Genomic DNA, 14,167 nt, shown 5'->3' with positions numbered 1-14,167 from the left:
ATTCTTTCGTGTCTCCTGTCTCCGTGTAAATCATTCTAGCTTGATTCTAACTCAATTTTCCATTGTCTGTTTCATCCATGTAATGAGTAATAGAGTGAACCTTGACATCAAACTTTGTGAAGTTGCACTCCTACAAATTCATGTTAAAACTGTGTTTGCTAATACCTTGGATGGTGATTCTTTAAGCAAGCTAAACCACTCATTCATGGCAATCAGCATGTCCTTCCCAAGCCTGGACCATCACATGCTAAGGACGACATGCTGCTGCTTCTTCCTGGGATCAAGGTTCTTCTTTGTCTGGAAGAACAAAGCTCAGCTCTGGGACAGGCTGTGGCCGCTGGCAGGTCATGGAGGGAGGAAAAAAAGGGAAGGACAGAGGCCAGCAGCAGCCAGTGACAGAGGCAAGGGACAGCCAGTAAAAACAAAGGACTCCCTGAGGGGGACACTAGTGGTACTATCATACCCAGCTTCACAGCATGCAAAAGACACCCCCCAAACCAGCCTCAGTGGAAGGCAGCGGAGGTAATCAGGGTTGGGTACTGGTGTCCCCTTCTTGGGTTATGGGAGCTGGGGCTGGAGGGCAGGGGATGGGGATGTAAGCATGGGCATGAATGTGGAACACAGAAACACAGTCTTTTTTCAATAATTCTTGTTTTGAAAGGCAGGCACCTTATTTCACAACCTGTATCCCCAGAGCTCTGCAATGCGGTTGAGGCAATGGTGCACACGTAAGCAGCTGTGTAGGAAGGAAAGGGTGACTTTGCTGTGCACCCCCAGCTCCTGTCCCTCAGTTCTGCAGTGGAAAGGGGGTCTCAGTTATCCGCTTGGCTGGGATAGGCTAGAGGGTCTCCAATGGGCTGCTCAGATCTGGGGGCTTTTCACAGATCCATGAAAAATTGTTTAAGCAGTTGGAGTAGCTCATCCTGTTAAACAATATTCTTGCACAAGTCTTGGGCCAACTTCTCCTAGAAGGGAAGGAGCATGTGAGACATGCCACCACTATGCTCCCAGCATGATGCCAGCCTGTGGTATCTGCCACATAGCTGTAGTCCCAGGGCCCCTTAGCCTGGGCAGGAAGGCCAGAGCACTGCCCATGACCAAGCATCAGCCCCATATCTGGGACAGAGAGTCGGGCTCTGCCCAGCACCGCTATGCCTGGCTGGTGAAGATGGGAGAGGTGCAGGTGGCCAAGATGGAACAACTTACCCTTTATACAGATCTGTATCCCACCCCTCATGTTTATTATGAGGATTTTGATCTCTCTCTGCAATCCAGTATGTGTTATCACTCATCACCAAAAATTGCTGGGGACAAGAGAAGCTGTCAAGCACCTGCCCCATGGCCAGTGCCCACCTGGTTCCCAGGAGCCACGGGGCTACCATGCTCCTCCCCGCAGGCTGCTGGGACGGGCACCCAGGGCTTGCGCTGCCACCTCAGCATGTCCACAGCTGCCATGCCACTGGCGCCACGGGGTTCTGCCCAGCCCCACCATTGCCCACAGCCCCCTGGGGTGCTGCAGCCCCCCGGCTCTGTACCGGCAGTGTCCAGGTTGGCCAGTTGCCTTGGACCAGCAGCTGAGCGGATTTCATTCTGCAGTCATGACGGCTTTCCCACCACGTCTTCCTGCTCATCGAGATGAAGAGGCACTTGCCCCTGTAGAGCACCCAGCCTGAGGGGCAGCAATCTGGGGGCAGGGGCACAGCTCAGGCACTCGCCCTCCCACGGGTGCTCAGGAGGCCAGCCTGGCTGTGACCAGCCCCCACATCCCCCCGGCAGCATCACTGCCTGTCCCCCCAACCCCACCATGGCCCTACCTGTATTCACGCAGGCACGCAGGCTGCTCACAGTACTCTTGCTGGCCCTGAGCTCCCCCTGCACCTCCTGCATCTCCTCCTGCAGCACAGCCAGCTCCTGCCTGGTGTGCCCCAGCTTGACGTTCAGGTTGCCCAGCTCCTGCCGGCTGCTGTTGCCCTCCCGCCACGCTCGCTGCAGCTCTGCCATGGCCCACGCAAGCTCCAGCCGCATCTGCTCCAGGCTCTGCTCCCGTGCCCTCACCTCCTGCGAGAGGTGGCCCCGCTCGGCCGCGTGCTCCCGGGAGGCGTCCTGCAGGCTGTGGGTGACCTGCCAGTCTGGGGACAGCGGGGGTGAGCTGGGGCACAGCGATGGGACAGCCCGGGCAGGGCCACGTGGGCTGACCCTGCTCAAGGCATGGCCCTTGCAAGGGAGAGTGGGATAAGAGTGTTCAGCCTGTGGGCAGAGACTGTCCTGGGGGTGCCAGTGGGATGGGAAAGGTAGTCCCAGCGGTGGCAACAGGAAGGGAGGAAATGTGAGGCAGTGGGAAGCAGTGGGAGGCAGTGGGAAGCAGTGGGAGGCAGTGGGAAGCAATGGGAGGCAGTGGGAAGCAATGGGAAGCAGTGGGGGGCAATGGGACACAGTGGGAAGCAGTGGGAGGCAGTGGGAAGCAGTGGGAAGGAATGTGAGGCCGTGGGAAGCAGTGGGAAGCAGTGGGAAGCAGTGGGAGGCAGTGGGAAGCAGTGGGAGGCAGTGGGAAGCAGTGGGAAGGAATGGGAGGCAGTGGGAAGGCAATGGGAAGCAGTGGGAAGCAGTGGAAAGCAGTGGGAACCAGTGGGAAGCAGTGGGAGCCAGTGGGAAGCAGTGGGGGGCAGTGGGAAGCAGTGGGAAGCAGTGGAAGCCAGTGGGAAGCAGTGGGAAGCAGTGGGAGGCAGTGGGAAGCAGTGGGAAGCAGTGGGAGGTAGTGGGAAGCAGTGGGAAGCAGTGGGAAGCAGTGGGAAGCAGTGCAGGCAATTGGAGGGCAGCTCCGGGCAGCCAAGCAAGCAGCGGTGCTGCCCCTCGACCACCAGCTCCAGCACCCCCAGGCTAGACAACCCCCCAGCAGCCTGGCCCTTGCCCCACCCACTCCCAGTGCCCCCCTCCCTGGCCACCCCCCCACCCCGCGGCCCTCGCCCTGACTCACAGCAAGTCCCCAGGGCCACCACGGTGGCCACCAGCAGCAGCAGGCTGGCTGCCAGCAGCCTCACAGCGACACGCCAATGCCGGGGCCGGCGCCCTGCAAGAGATGCGCGCCCATGGGCATCACCGCACGGTGCCACAGCTGCCACCCGGTGCCCACTCTGCACCAGGGCACCCCCGCAGTGGTGGCCGCGGCCGGGGCCTCACCTGGGCTGGGTGCCACGGGCACCGGTGCCGGCGGCACGTTCTCATAGGGGCTGTCATCCTCATCGGGGGCTGCGTGGCAGGTGGGGGAGGTGAGTGGGGGGGCCATGGCAAACTTCAGGTCGGCGTAGACCACGCTCTGGGCCATGCGGGTGGGTGCTGCCCCAGGCAGCAGCAGTAGTCTGATGGTGCAGGCTGTGGCCAAGACTCCATGGGGTGGAGCCACTCCTTTGCATGCAGAAAAGCAGAAGTAGTTGCTTTATTTGTAAAACGTGGGTTTATTTCTGAGGCCACTGTGCTTTGTGGGGGTGGTGGGTGAATGAACTCCATCCTGGGCAGCACACTCCGCACGCACCTCCCCAGGCTGCAATGAGCCCCAAGAAACCCCATGTACCGCCCACAGCAGGGCCATGCTGCCCCATGCATCACCTTCCCCATCCCATCCCCTGCTCGGGAGACAGGATGCTGTCACGGTAGGTGCTTGGTCCTCCACTCATGCCAGGAAGGACTTCCAGGTTCATCCATGCAGAGCTGCCTGCTGCTGGCACGACCCAGGTGGTCTATAATGAAACCGTAACAGCCCCCAGAACCAAACCCTCCCAAGCCAAGCCTGAGCAGGCCTTTTAGGCTCTGGCAAATCACCCAGCCTCAAAACAAAATGAGGGCACTTTTGGTGACTTCCTCAGACTCGGCAGGCACCAGGACAAAAGCTGTCACCTAGCCCAAGCCCTCTGTGGGACCAGGGAGATAAAGGATCACCTCTCAGCTGCCTTTCCTGAGAAGCATAAACCCCAGGCATCCACCATGATCAGAAAACCCAGAGCTTTGTGGGGGACCTGCTCCAGCCTACACAGGAGCTGCTCCACACTGCCATGAGGCCGTGAGGTCGCTTGGGTAGATGCTGGCTTCTGGCCACTTCCTTCAGTGCCGCAGCAGCTGCAGTTTCCCACTAGGCAGCAACATGACCCCCCCAGTGAGCGGGAAGATGCACCTCCATCCCACCACCCTCATCCCCCAAAACCAATCACAGCATCCAGGCGCCAGAGTTTATTGGCATAGATCCAGTGGGATAAAGAGGTCTGACTGAGGAAGCAGTGGTGCCCAGGGATGCCCATGCACTGAGGCTAGGCAGGAAACAGGGTGGAGGGACACACTGGAGGTCCTCACGGTCATCAGAGCCCTGCACAGATGTAGGTGGTGTTTCCCCAGAAGAAGGCAGGGGGCGAGGACCGGAGCCACTGCAGGGTGGCTGCACTCCTCGCACAGACCCAGCCGAGGGCTTCCCCACACAGACCACCCGACAGCCCCAAGCCTGACACTCTGCCGCAGGCCAGGAAGGAGCTGGTGGAACGCCGGATTGGGAAGAGCCTGAAGGGAGAGAGTGAGCTGGGCAGGAAAGGCTGGAGTCATCACATCAGCAGCTCCTCCAGCCAGGGACCAGAGGCTGCGCAGAGATGCTGTGAGGGCAAAGTTCACCCTCTCCATGGACCACTGTTCCCTGCCACCCCCCTCCTAATTAGGATATATGCTCTAATTGCCCCCCACCCTACCCCTGCCTGTTTGACATGCAGCCCCCAGCCTCATCACGCACACAGCACCCCCAGGTCCCTCCTAGCAGGGGTCAGCTCCAGCTGCACCAAGCAAAGTCCCTTTCTGCAAACCTGCTTTTGGGGGACCACCCCAGCACCTCACCCAGGCAGGGTGTGGGCACCAGGGTCAGGCCCCTGCAGTCTTCTCTCCCCTTCCCTAAAATGCCCCAGTGCAGCCCTGGAAAAATGAGACGTGGGCAAAACGTGGAGCACATCCCTGCATGCCAGTGGGCTGCCTGTTCCCCTGTCATCTCCCCGAGCCCTGATGCTGGACCCTCAGCATCCCTGGCTGGGGAGAAGTTGACAGCCTCACCCTTTCAGTGGGGTGCCATCCAGCCACTTCCAGTCAGACCTGGAGCCATCCCGTTTCAGCCCCACGTGGAAGACCTCCATGTTGGCTGTGCGCACCAGGAAAGCCTAGCAGAGGAGAGGGCATGCATGAGCTCCTTTGGGGGGATGTCCGTCTGCAACTACATGATGGGGTCTGCACAGTATGGGCACAGCATCGCCAGCTCCCTGCCTGGAGGCTTGGCTGGTCTTTGGACACATGGCTCAGAGTCAGGGAGCTGAGATGGGGCTGGCGATGGCTGAATAACTGCTCAAGGACCTTGAAGTGGTCACCAGCAGAGCCCAATGCCTGCAGGGAGCTGGACAGGCCAAGCTGGGTGCACTCACCAGGGTGGTGTTGGCTCGGATGATGACCAGCTGTGCCCCTCTGGAGCAGCATTCCTCTCTGCTCTGCTCCCAGCTCTTTTTGGCAGAGGAGAAGTAGTAGCACTGCCCTGCATCCCAGAGCCAGCCAGCTGGGCAGAACTGGCATCGCCCTGCACATCAGAAACACAGTCTGCAAGAGCAGCCAGGATGGGGCAGCCAGCAGGGGCTGCCACCAGCCCTCAGCCCAAGGGACAGGAGGGTGACAAGGGGCAGCCAGGGTACCAACCAACCCAGTGTACTCCTATGGTTACTGCGGAAAGGGCCCTCCGCTTGCCTTTTCTCTGGAGCCCAGCTCCCACATCCCAGCCCCAGCTCCCCAGCAGGAGCCCCAGGGGAGATGGGCTGGTTACATGAAGGTGCTGGCATCTGGCAGGTGAGTCAACCATCCATGTTTGGGGATGTGATACAAACACCATTTGCAAAACAGTGGGAATGCAGTTAAAATTTCAACTTCACCAGAGACTGTTCAAAAGAGAGTGCCTGATGCCGTCTGGCACACGGATGCTCATGGTAGCCATAAGCCTGGTGCTGGTGCCATGCCCAGGTGATGCTGAACCACACCAGGGTGTAGCTGTTCAGCAGCACTGGGGCAGCTCTCCATGCTGTGGGCCAGAGGACAGGCAGCAAGGGTGAAGGAAGACTTGAAGGGGGGCACATTCTAGAGCAGGGACAGATCCTGCCTCTTGAAAGGAGCAGACATCCTGTCTCCAAACTCATCCAGAAGCCTCCTACCTTGCAGCATCTGTTGCCCGTAGCTGGGACTCTTGTCCATGCTCCAGGGACCATGGGTGCAGCTTGCCTGCTGTAAATCTACAAAGAGGAGCACAGGAGTGTCCCTGCTAACCCTGGGCCCCTGCAGCTGAGGGCATCCTCCCCTTTAGGTGACCTGCCAGCCAAGCCCACCAAGGTCCTTGTGGCTTTTGTTGTGCTTGGGAGCCCATCATACAACAAGCTGCCGGGGAAAGTGTTTCTGCCTTTCAGTTTTGATTTCAGTGTCAGTGCTCTCCCACCTGTCTTCATTTCATTGCCATGTGATGGAGTGGGATGCCCCGGCACTGTCTCCAAACCCACGCTTCCTCTCCCAGCCAGCCAGATGAGGTCTTGCCTCACTAGTTTTCCTGCTTGCCCCAGAACCCGCAATGCCCTCAGCCCCAGGAAGGAGGGCCCAGCTCCACAGGCAAGCTGCAGCTCTGTTGGTACACAGGCCCCATCATGCCAACCCTGACGCCAAGACCCCAGCCGGAGAGGTCCAGGCATAAGCAGGTACTCACTGTGGAAGCTCAGACTGGTGACGATGACTTGTGCCAGCAGGAGCAGCAGCGAGAGGAGAGCCAGGCTGAGGGCTGCCCAGCACCAGGGCAGCCGCACCGGCTGCTGAGGAGCTGAGAGAGGGAGTTAACACGGGCCCTGGGGGCTTGGTGGAGCAGTGGGGACTCCCCAGCCAAGAAAGGTCTGTGAGCCCCAGGAAGGATCCCAGAAGACAGAGGGGGAGCCCAGGAAAACTCAGGGAGAGCCTCTTTGCAGCACCCTGACCCTCCTAGAAGTTGTCTTCCTGCAAACTGTGCTTAGCACCAGGTGGGGGAAGCAGAGCAGGGGGTCCCTGTGCGCACTGTGGCACTGGGGTGCAGTGAGCATCCCCTGCCCTTGAGCCCCTACTGCCCCACACCCTGAGAGCAGGCAGTCTGCAACAGGAGTGGAGAGGACCTGTCTGGGAGAGGATACCCAAAAGAAGGGAGGTGGGGAGCAGGGCTGGGGCCATGGCCCTGTGGAGGGCAAGGGGCTGCAGCAGCGCAGGAAACCAGCTGGGAGAGATGGGGTGCCAGGGGCCAGGAGTGCTGGGGTGCCAGGGGCAGGGAGCAGCGTATAATTACCTGGTGGGGGGGGCAAGCGCAGATCAGCGTACATGACCCTCTCTTCCATCCCCTCCTCAGTGTCTCGCTCTTCGTCCCACAGGGAAGCAGCAACACCCTCCTAGCTCCCTTAGGCAGCCGGGTATGATACGAAATGGAAAGTGTCACTTCCCGGTAGGGTCCCCAGAGGCACCACCTGGGCCAGAACCCTGGGGGCGTCACAGCACTCACAGCAGTGGTGGGGCAAGGGGGAGCCCCGGTGAGGCTGCCGCCCAGGCATTCCTGGCACGAGGGAGCCCCCTGCCCCCGGCTTCGGGGCAGCGAGCCGTGAGGCCAGGGCTGGCCCGGGTGGCCGTGTCACAGTCACAGAATGGTTTGGGTTGGAAAGGACCTTTAGAAGTCATCTAGTCCAACCCCCTCTGCAACGTCGAGGCTGCCCCGACCCCTCGGTGCTCAGCAGAGCTGCCCTAGGGACTGTGGGGGGGACCCGGGCATCCTGGGGGAGCAGGGCACAGGGCACCGTGTGGGGGCTTGCCCCGGTGTGGTTTCTGCTGCCTTTTTTGCATGGGGCTGCAGCTGCATCTCAGCCCTGGAAAGCGCCGTGGGCGCGAGGGGGCTGGGCTGCTTCTTCCCCTCCTCGAGCCGTGGGGGCTGCCAGGACAGCCACCCCTGCCGTGCCCTGGGCAGTGGTGGGTGAGTGCCCAGCACCCCCGGGGTAGCCCTGGCCCGGGCTCCCCGCCGCACCGCGTACCGCACCGCTGCGGCGGGGCTGGGCGGGCAGGGGCGGCGATGCCTGAGGGTGATCCGGCGGGTGATCGGGACCGTGGCGGGTGGCGCGGCCAGGACTACGTTTCCCAGCGGCGCCTCCTTGGCCTGCACATGCTCGTTGCTGCTCCCGGCGACTCCCGGCAGCTCCGGGCGCGGCGCCCGGCGCAGCGTAGAAACACTCCGTGCGGCTGACGGTGCGACCGCTGGTGCGGCTCCCGGCGGTCCCCGCCGCGGCTCCCCTTACGGCCCGCGGCTTCCAGTGTAGCTCCCGGTGCATCTCCCGGCGGCTCCCTGTGCAGCTGCCGGTGCGGCTCCCGGCGCGGCTGACTCCCGGTCCGGTGCGTCCTCGGGAGCGTACGGCCGAGCCCTGCCCATCCCAGCCTCGCCACCCGCGCAGGGCCGGGCTTCCCCCGAGCTCCCCGCCTCGGCCCCGGCAGCATGCCCCGCGGGCGAGCCTGGACGCAGGCGGAGGTCAGCAGCCTCCTGGCGCTGGTGGGGGGCTCGGGGGAGGCCGCCCTGCTCATGGCCTCCACGTCGCGACCCAACGAGGCTCTGTGGCGGGAGATCTCCCGGGAGCTGACGGCAGCCGGATACAGGCGCAGCGTGGCCCAGTGCCGGTCCAAGTGGAAGGCACTCAAGCAGGCTTTCCACTCCGAGCGGGAGAAGCGCCGGAGGGCAGGACACCACTCGCCCCGTCTGCCCCCACACTACCGAGCCATGAAGAGCATCTGGAAGGCAGCCGGGCAGCCCGTCTTCGGGGAGCGGAGGATGCCAGGTGAGTGCTGGGGATGGGCAGATGGGCTTGGCAGGGCAGTGGCATGTGGGATACTGGGGGAAAACGTGCTGGGCGGCCACCCAGGGTCTGTTGATCTCTTTCTTTTCCTCTAGACCTGGTGAAGCAGCCCCCCAGGAAGCACAGGTCAGCCCATGCTACCTGCTCTCCATCCTCACCCAAATCACCAGGTATCCATGGGCTCAGGCAGCCAGAGTGGGGCTTGTCCCAGCTGTGGGGTGGCAGGCATCCCTTGTCTCCTAGTTATTGAAACTTTTTTCTGCATCCCCTCACTCTCCTTCTGCAGAGCAAGATGTTGGCGAGGATGCTGCGGGCATACTGCTGTCCCCGCTGCTGCAGTGTGTGAAGGCCAAGACAGAGAACGGTAAGTACCAGGCTGCCCCGCTGCACCAGGCTGCACGGCCACGGCTCCAGCCCAAGCCCATGCCAGCATGATCTTAGGGGATTCGGGGGTCCATCACAACTGCCTCAGGAAAGATGCTCTTGAATGGGGGTGTTGGGACTTCCTTCTCAAGGCTTTGGCTCCAAATCAGCCCCAGAGCATGGAGGGGATGGGGATGGCTGAGACAGGGCAGGAGGGGCTCCCCAGCTCTGTGAGGACATGGCAAGGCTGCTGGCTGCCCCATGGCAGGTTGCGGGGCTCCAGGTCTTTAAGGGACGGTGGCCCCAATCCAACCCAGGGAGCTCCTCAGCTGTGCAGCACTGCAGGGCATGACTCCCCTTACTTTGGCAGGTCCTGGCTCCCCCCTTCCCTAGTAACACCATAAAGCTTCGGATGAGTTAGGACTGGGTGTGAGGGCCAGAGATGCCTGCAGCTCCGCTGCCCTGCAGCCCACCCAGGGCAGATCCTGTACCCCCTCAATGTGCACACTTCCTGGGGTTTTGGCACTGAGGTGATGCGGGATATGTCCCTGGGTCTGGTTTGCATGGGCGCCCTGGCCAGCATCCCACACTGGGTAGTTACCTTCTGTCTCCCTAAATTCCCCCTGCAGTTTCAAGTGGATGTGGGATTCTCCTTCACTTCCAGTCCTAATCTGTTGTGTAGCGTTGCTGCGTGCTGCTACGCCGCTGCTGCCTTCCAGCCCAGAGGTGGCTGCATTGCAGTGGTGGGTGAGTGACTCCTGCTTTTGTATCTAGCTCATAAAACACTTTGGGGCCCTGCAGGGCGCTGTGGAGCTGTGGCTAGGGCATGTCGGGCTGCGGGGCTGGCTGGGGCAAGCTGGGCAGACCTGGGGCTGGTGGTGATCCCCTGACAGGTCCTGTCAGACGGTGCATCATTCCCCTCTGCTCTCTCCCAGCAGCCAGTGGGGACCACATCGCTGGAATGCCGCCTGCTCCCCCTGCCATGCCACGTAAGGCTTTCCTTGCCCCGCTCAGCCCAGTAAACTCCCTCAGTCCTGCAAGCAGGGTCTAATATGGTTCTCATTGCAGATGCCAGTCACTGTTTCCCTCTGCTTCCCCTCCTGGGTGAGTACCATGCCCAGGCCACCGTGTTTGTGGGCCCCAGGGCAAGAGGCAGCTGCAGCTCACAGGCTCTGTCTGCTCTCCTTCCAGGCTGTCACACTGCCCTGAAGCAGGAAGGAGCTGAGCAAAAGCCTGGTAAGTGTCTGTGGCTTAGAGCAAGTCCTCCTGCTTCAGGGGGCAACTCTGTTCTGTCCTGCCTGTGGGAACAGAGGGCAGGGGCTCCTGCAGGCAGTGCTGTCCCAGAGCTCTGCAGCAGGATCAGGCTGAGCATGGGGCTTGGGTGGCTCCAGCACTCTGGTTGCTCCCTCCATGCCAAACCATTGTGGCAGGGTTTCCTGGTGAGATGTCCCTGGGTATGGGAAGAGGAAACCAAGTGCTGCCAGTGGCTGCCACTGCCCTGGGCACCCCCAGGATGGCTGCCATAAGCGAGCAGCTGGCAGAGGGTGAGGAGGCATCGGACACGAGCCTGCACGGTGGGTCCTCCCTGCAGCATCCTGACAGCCTCACAGGGGGCTCTCGGAGCTGTGGTGAGGGTTTGCTGCCACTGACTCCCCTCTCACTGCAGGTTCCAACGTGGCAGGCTTGCTCCAGAGTGTCCAGCAGCTGCTGGTGCAGATCCTGCAGACGTCACGTCAGCAGCAGGCGCTGCTGGAGAGCCTGGCCAGCGACACTGTCTCCCATCTCCATCTCCTCTCCCACAGCCTGGTGCAGGTGGGTGAGACCTTGCACCAGCTCCTGCTCCGTCCACAGACCCACCCCAGCCCCCTTGGCCACTACGTCCCTCATGTGCCCCTTTTCGAGGGTGGCCCTGGGGAGCCTTGCTCTGCCAGCACTCCCCACACCTCCTCAGATCACAAAGAGGAGCCTCGGGCATCCCCTGCTGCTGGCTGCACCCCTCCATGAGTGGAGAGTACCACTATCCCCCATCCCAGGGGCAATGACATCGCTACACAGCCGCGGCACAAGTCTTTATAGCAGAGGTGCCAGATATTTTCGAAAGTTTATAGAAGAGAGACATTTTAATAAAATTAAAAATAGCTTTTTTACCAGCGATGAAAATTGACTGATTCTTTCCACCTGTCTGAGGGACGTTCCTTTTCTCACTTCCGAAATGAGCAGAAGGGGAACTCAGCTATTTACAGCCTCCAAGGAGCATCCAGGCTGCACACTGCGGGGCAGATAACACCTTCTGTGCCCCTGCCTGCTCCCTGACAGCTTCCAGCTCTGGCTGGAGTGGGCAGGACCCCAGCCTGGAGAATGGCCTTATGGGCTGGGGAGGGGAGAAAGGCTGCTGCTGGGGCTGGGAAGGGCAGGGAGGAGGCACAAACTGCATCCTGGGCAGCACTGCGGCTGAGGGGACAGCACATGCTGCAGCCATGGTCCCTTGGTCACCAAGTCTTTGGTGGGTCACTTCCAGCAGGTGAGCTGGGGCTGTCACAAGCAGTGCTATGGACTTGCAGCATGCTGCGGTGAGCCCCCTCCTGCTGCCAGGGCTCAGGACGTGGATCACTGTCAGGTAGCATAAGTTGCGGACGTGCCATGGCACATTGTGCTTGGCAAAGTGGTCATTGGCTCTTGCTCAGACAACCACCACCTCCGCCAGGATGCATGGATCCCACATGGGGATGGGGTGGACATGCCAGCTGCCTTCAGAATCTTCTTGGCCACATCCAGGGAGAGGATGTAGCCAGTGCTGCTGGCATAGGGTGGTTAGACATCAGGACAGTAGCCCTGCCATGCCACTGCGATTGCTGGAGTGCTGGTGGGTGATGTGCAGGTGACCGGCCGCTTCTCCCAGAAGAGAGACGCCACCTAGAGGCTGGTCTGTGCCAGGTCAAGCCTAGCCGGGAAGGTGGGCAAGTGGTCCATGTTGAAGCAGTTGTCATCCATCTTGAGGATGTAGCAGGGCTGGCACTACTCAGATGCTGTGCATGACCTTCAGGGTGAAGTTGCAGTACATGTCCCTGTAGATCTCCAGCAAGATGTCTCTGAACTCCTGCCCTCTCTGCAGAATGCCCCAGCCTACTGCTGCCTCAGGTGCCTGCCCCACCAGAAAAATTGCCTGCCAGGGGCTTGCCAGGGCATGCCATGTCCTTCAGATGCACATGCCAGCCAGCTGGAGCACCTCATGTGTGGCCAGGTCATGGAGAGGGGCCAGGGATATGGCCAACAGGGGCCACTAGTGAGATAGCCAGGAGACAGGCAGGTGCTATGACACCAGTGAGCAGCAACATCGCAACCCAGACAGACAGCATCTGGCAGGGGGGAAGCGTGGGTGAGCAGTGCTGGGAAAGCCCATTACCTGTTGCAGCACTGTCCCTCATCCCACACCAGCTACGCACCCTGGGTTGTGCCTCTGGCCATGCTGTGGAGACCCACTGTCCCCATGACTCAGTGGGCAGGGAGTCAGGGCCTGCAGGTGCTGCTAGGAGCAGGGCCGGTGGGGACGATGGTCCCATGACCGTGTACGAACCTTGCTCTACGCTCCCAAGCAGAGAGCAGAAAGCAGCTGGCTGCTGACCAGCAGCTCTGGCCCCAGGTCTCATAGCGGTGGGGCTTGCACACAGCTCTGACCTGGCTTTTCCCCCCTGGGAGCTGATCAGGGTGGGTGAAGGCAGGAGAAGGGTGGGATCTCCCTGAGCCCTGCTGCTTGAAACCAGTGAGGCTGCAATGGGAGGGCACCTTTGGGTTGTGGTTGCTGATGCACCCCACTAACCCTGCTGTGCTCCCCACTATCCTGCTGTGCTACCTGTCATCCCTCTGAGCTCCCCGCCACCCTGCTGTGATCCCTTATCATTGTACTACACTCCCCACCACCCTGCCTTGCTCCCTGCCATCCTGCCACGCTTCCCACCAGAGGCTGCAGCCTCCTCTCTCCAGGCCTGAGACACCATGGCACGCTCTTACTGAACCCTGGGGGTGCTGGGGCAGTGGGGCAGGACGCTTCCCCACACAGAGGGGGCAGGCCACTGGCAGGAGGTGGTGCAATGAGGGGTGACCTGGGATTGGGGTGTAGTAGGGGGCTGGCTGCAGAGGGGATGGGATTGAATCAGGGCCTGCAGTGGGGTGCTCTGAGGGTTGCAGATTTGGGGGAGTGTGGGGTGGCAGCAGCGTGCAGTGCCAGGAACTGGGAGGGTTAGACTGAGCAGGCAGCAGGGTACAGGGGCGGCAGTGGGGTGCAGTAGAGAGCAGTGGGGGTGCACTGGGGTGCAGTAGGGCAGTGGTGGGCATACAGGGGCGGCAGTGGGGTGCACTGGGGGTGCACTGGGGTGCAGTAGGGCGGCGGTGGGGCTGCCGAGAGGGTACAGGGGCGGCAGTGGGGTGCAGTAGCGCACAGCCCGGGCCCCGCGGCACCAGCCCGCAGCGCCGTACGCTGCCCGTGCGAGCACGGCCGGGCTGGAGTGACATCTCGGCAGCCAATAGGAGAGCAGGGAGGGGAGGTTGGGGCGGGGTCAGTCCAAGGCCCGCCTGACCGTCAGGGGCGGGGCCGAGGAGCACTCTACCCAATCGCAGAGGCTGTGGCGGAGCACGGGCGGCGCAGCCAATCATGCAGCGGGGAAGGGCGGGGCGAGGGCGTGCGGGCTCCCCCGCGACGTCACGGGAGGGGGATCCCCCAGCGGGGCGGGGCAGCCCCCGGGGCTCCTGCTGGGGGGCTGGTACCCAGCCTGGTCCCGCCTGGTCCCGGGCGGGGGCATCGCCACCCACCTGGGGCAGCCGGGCAGGGGGTGTCCTGCGGTACCCTCTGCTCCCAGCACCCCTTACAGCGCAGCGTGGGGTGCCCCTTGCCCCGGCACCCACAGCCTGGGCACGGGGCG

The 14,167-nt window shown here is 61.7% G+C and overlaps 3 protein-coding genes across 6 annotated transcripts; 1 reads left to right on the top strand and 2 right to left on the bottom strand.

Moving 5' to 3' along the window:
• Positions 1-659: 659 nt before the first annotated feature.
• Positions 660-3,352, bottom strand: LOC119141595 (B-cell differentiation antigen CD72-like). Of its 2 annotated transcripts, none has more exons than XM_037374059.1 (6): positions 3,178-3,352; positions 2,975-3,067; positions 1,815-2,129; positions 1,536-1,684; positions 1,207-1,304; positions 660-965 (listed from the first exon to the last, which is right to left on the bottom strand). In XM_037374059.1, exons 1-6 carry the CDS (start codon positions 3,320-3,322, stop codon positions 839-841), a joined length of 927 nt encoding a protein of 308 aa, XP_037229956.1. In that variant the 5' UTR covers positions 3,323-3,352; the 3' UTR covers positions 660-838. The 2 variants fall into 2 exon arrangements, with proteins under 2 accessions (XP_037229956.1, XP_037229957.1); XM_037374060.1 differs by having other exon boundaries at positions 660-962.
• Positions 3,353-4,346: 994 nt separating this feature from the next.
• LOC119140995 (killer cell lectin-like receptor subfamily G member 1) lies at positions 4,347-7,397 on the bottom strand. The gene is made up of 6 exons (XM_037372651.1): positions 7,349-7,397; positions 6,749-6,859; positions 6,210-6,287; positions 5,439-5,587; positions 5,077-5,180; positions 4,347-4,542 (listed from the first exon to the last, which is right to left on the bottom strand). Exons 1-6 carry the CDS (start codon positions 7,395-7,397, stop codon positions 4,347-4,349), a joined length of 687 nt encoding a protein of 228 aa, XP_037228548.1.
• An 882-nt stretch (positions 7,398-8,279) lies between these two features.
• LOC119141408 lies at positions 8,280-11,362 on the top strand. 3 transcript variants are annotated; one of them, XM_037373728.1, is made up of 8 exons: positions 8,280-8,870; positions 8,984-9,058; positions 9,175-9,252; positions 10,190-10,240; positions 10,320-10,355; positions 10,443-10,487; positions 10,682-10,825; positions 10,918-11,362. In XM_037373728.1, the coding sequence occupies exons 1-8, from the start codon at positions 8,534-8,536 to the stop codon at positions 11,253-11,255; spliced, it is 1,104 nt and encodes a 367-aa protein (XP_037229625.1). In that variant the 5' UTR covers positions 8,280-8,533; the 3' UTR covers positions 11,256-11,362. The 3 variants fall into 3 exon arrangements, with proteins under 3 accessions (XP_037229625.1, XP_037229624.1, XP_037229623.1); XM_037373727.1 differs by having other exon boundaries at positions 10,187-10,240; XM_037373726.1 differs by lacking the exon at positions 10,682-10,825 and having other exon boundaries at positions 10,187-10,240.
• Positions 11,363-14,167: the final 2,805 nt, after the last annotated feature.

This window comes from Falco rusticolus, chromosome Z (assembly GCF_015220075.1).
Source record: "Falco rusticolus isolate bFalRus1 chromosome Z, bFalRus1.pri, whole genome shotgun sequence".
In the NCBI taxonomy this organism is placed as follows: Eukaryota; Metazoa; Chordata; class Aves; order Falconiformes; family Falconidae; genus Falco; species Falco rusticolus.
Note: the sequence above shows the minus strand (reverse complement) of the source record. Positions and strands in the feature narration are given on the sequence as shown.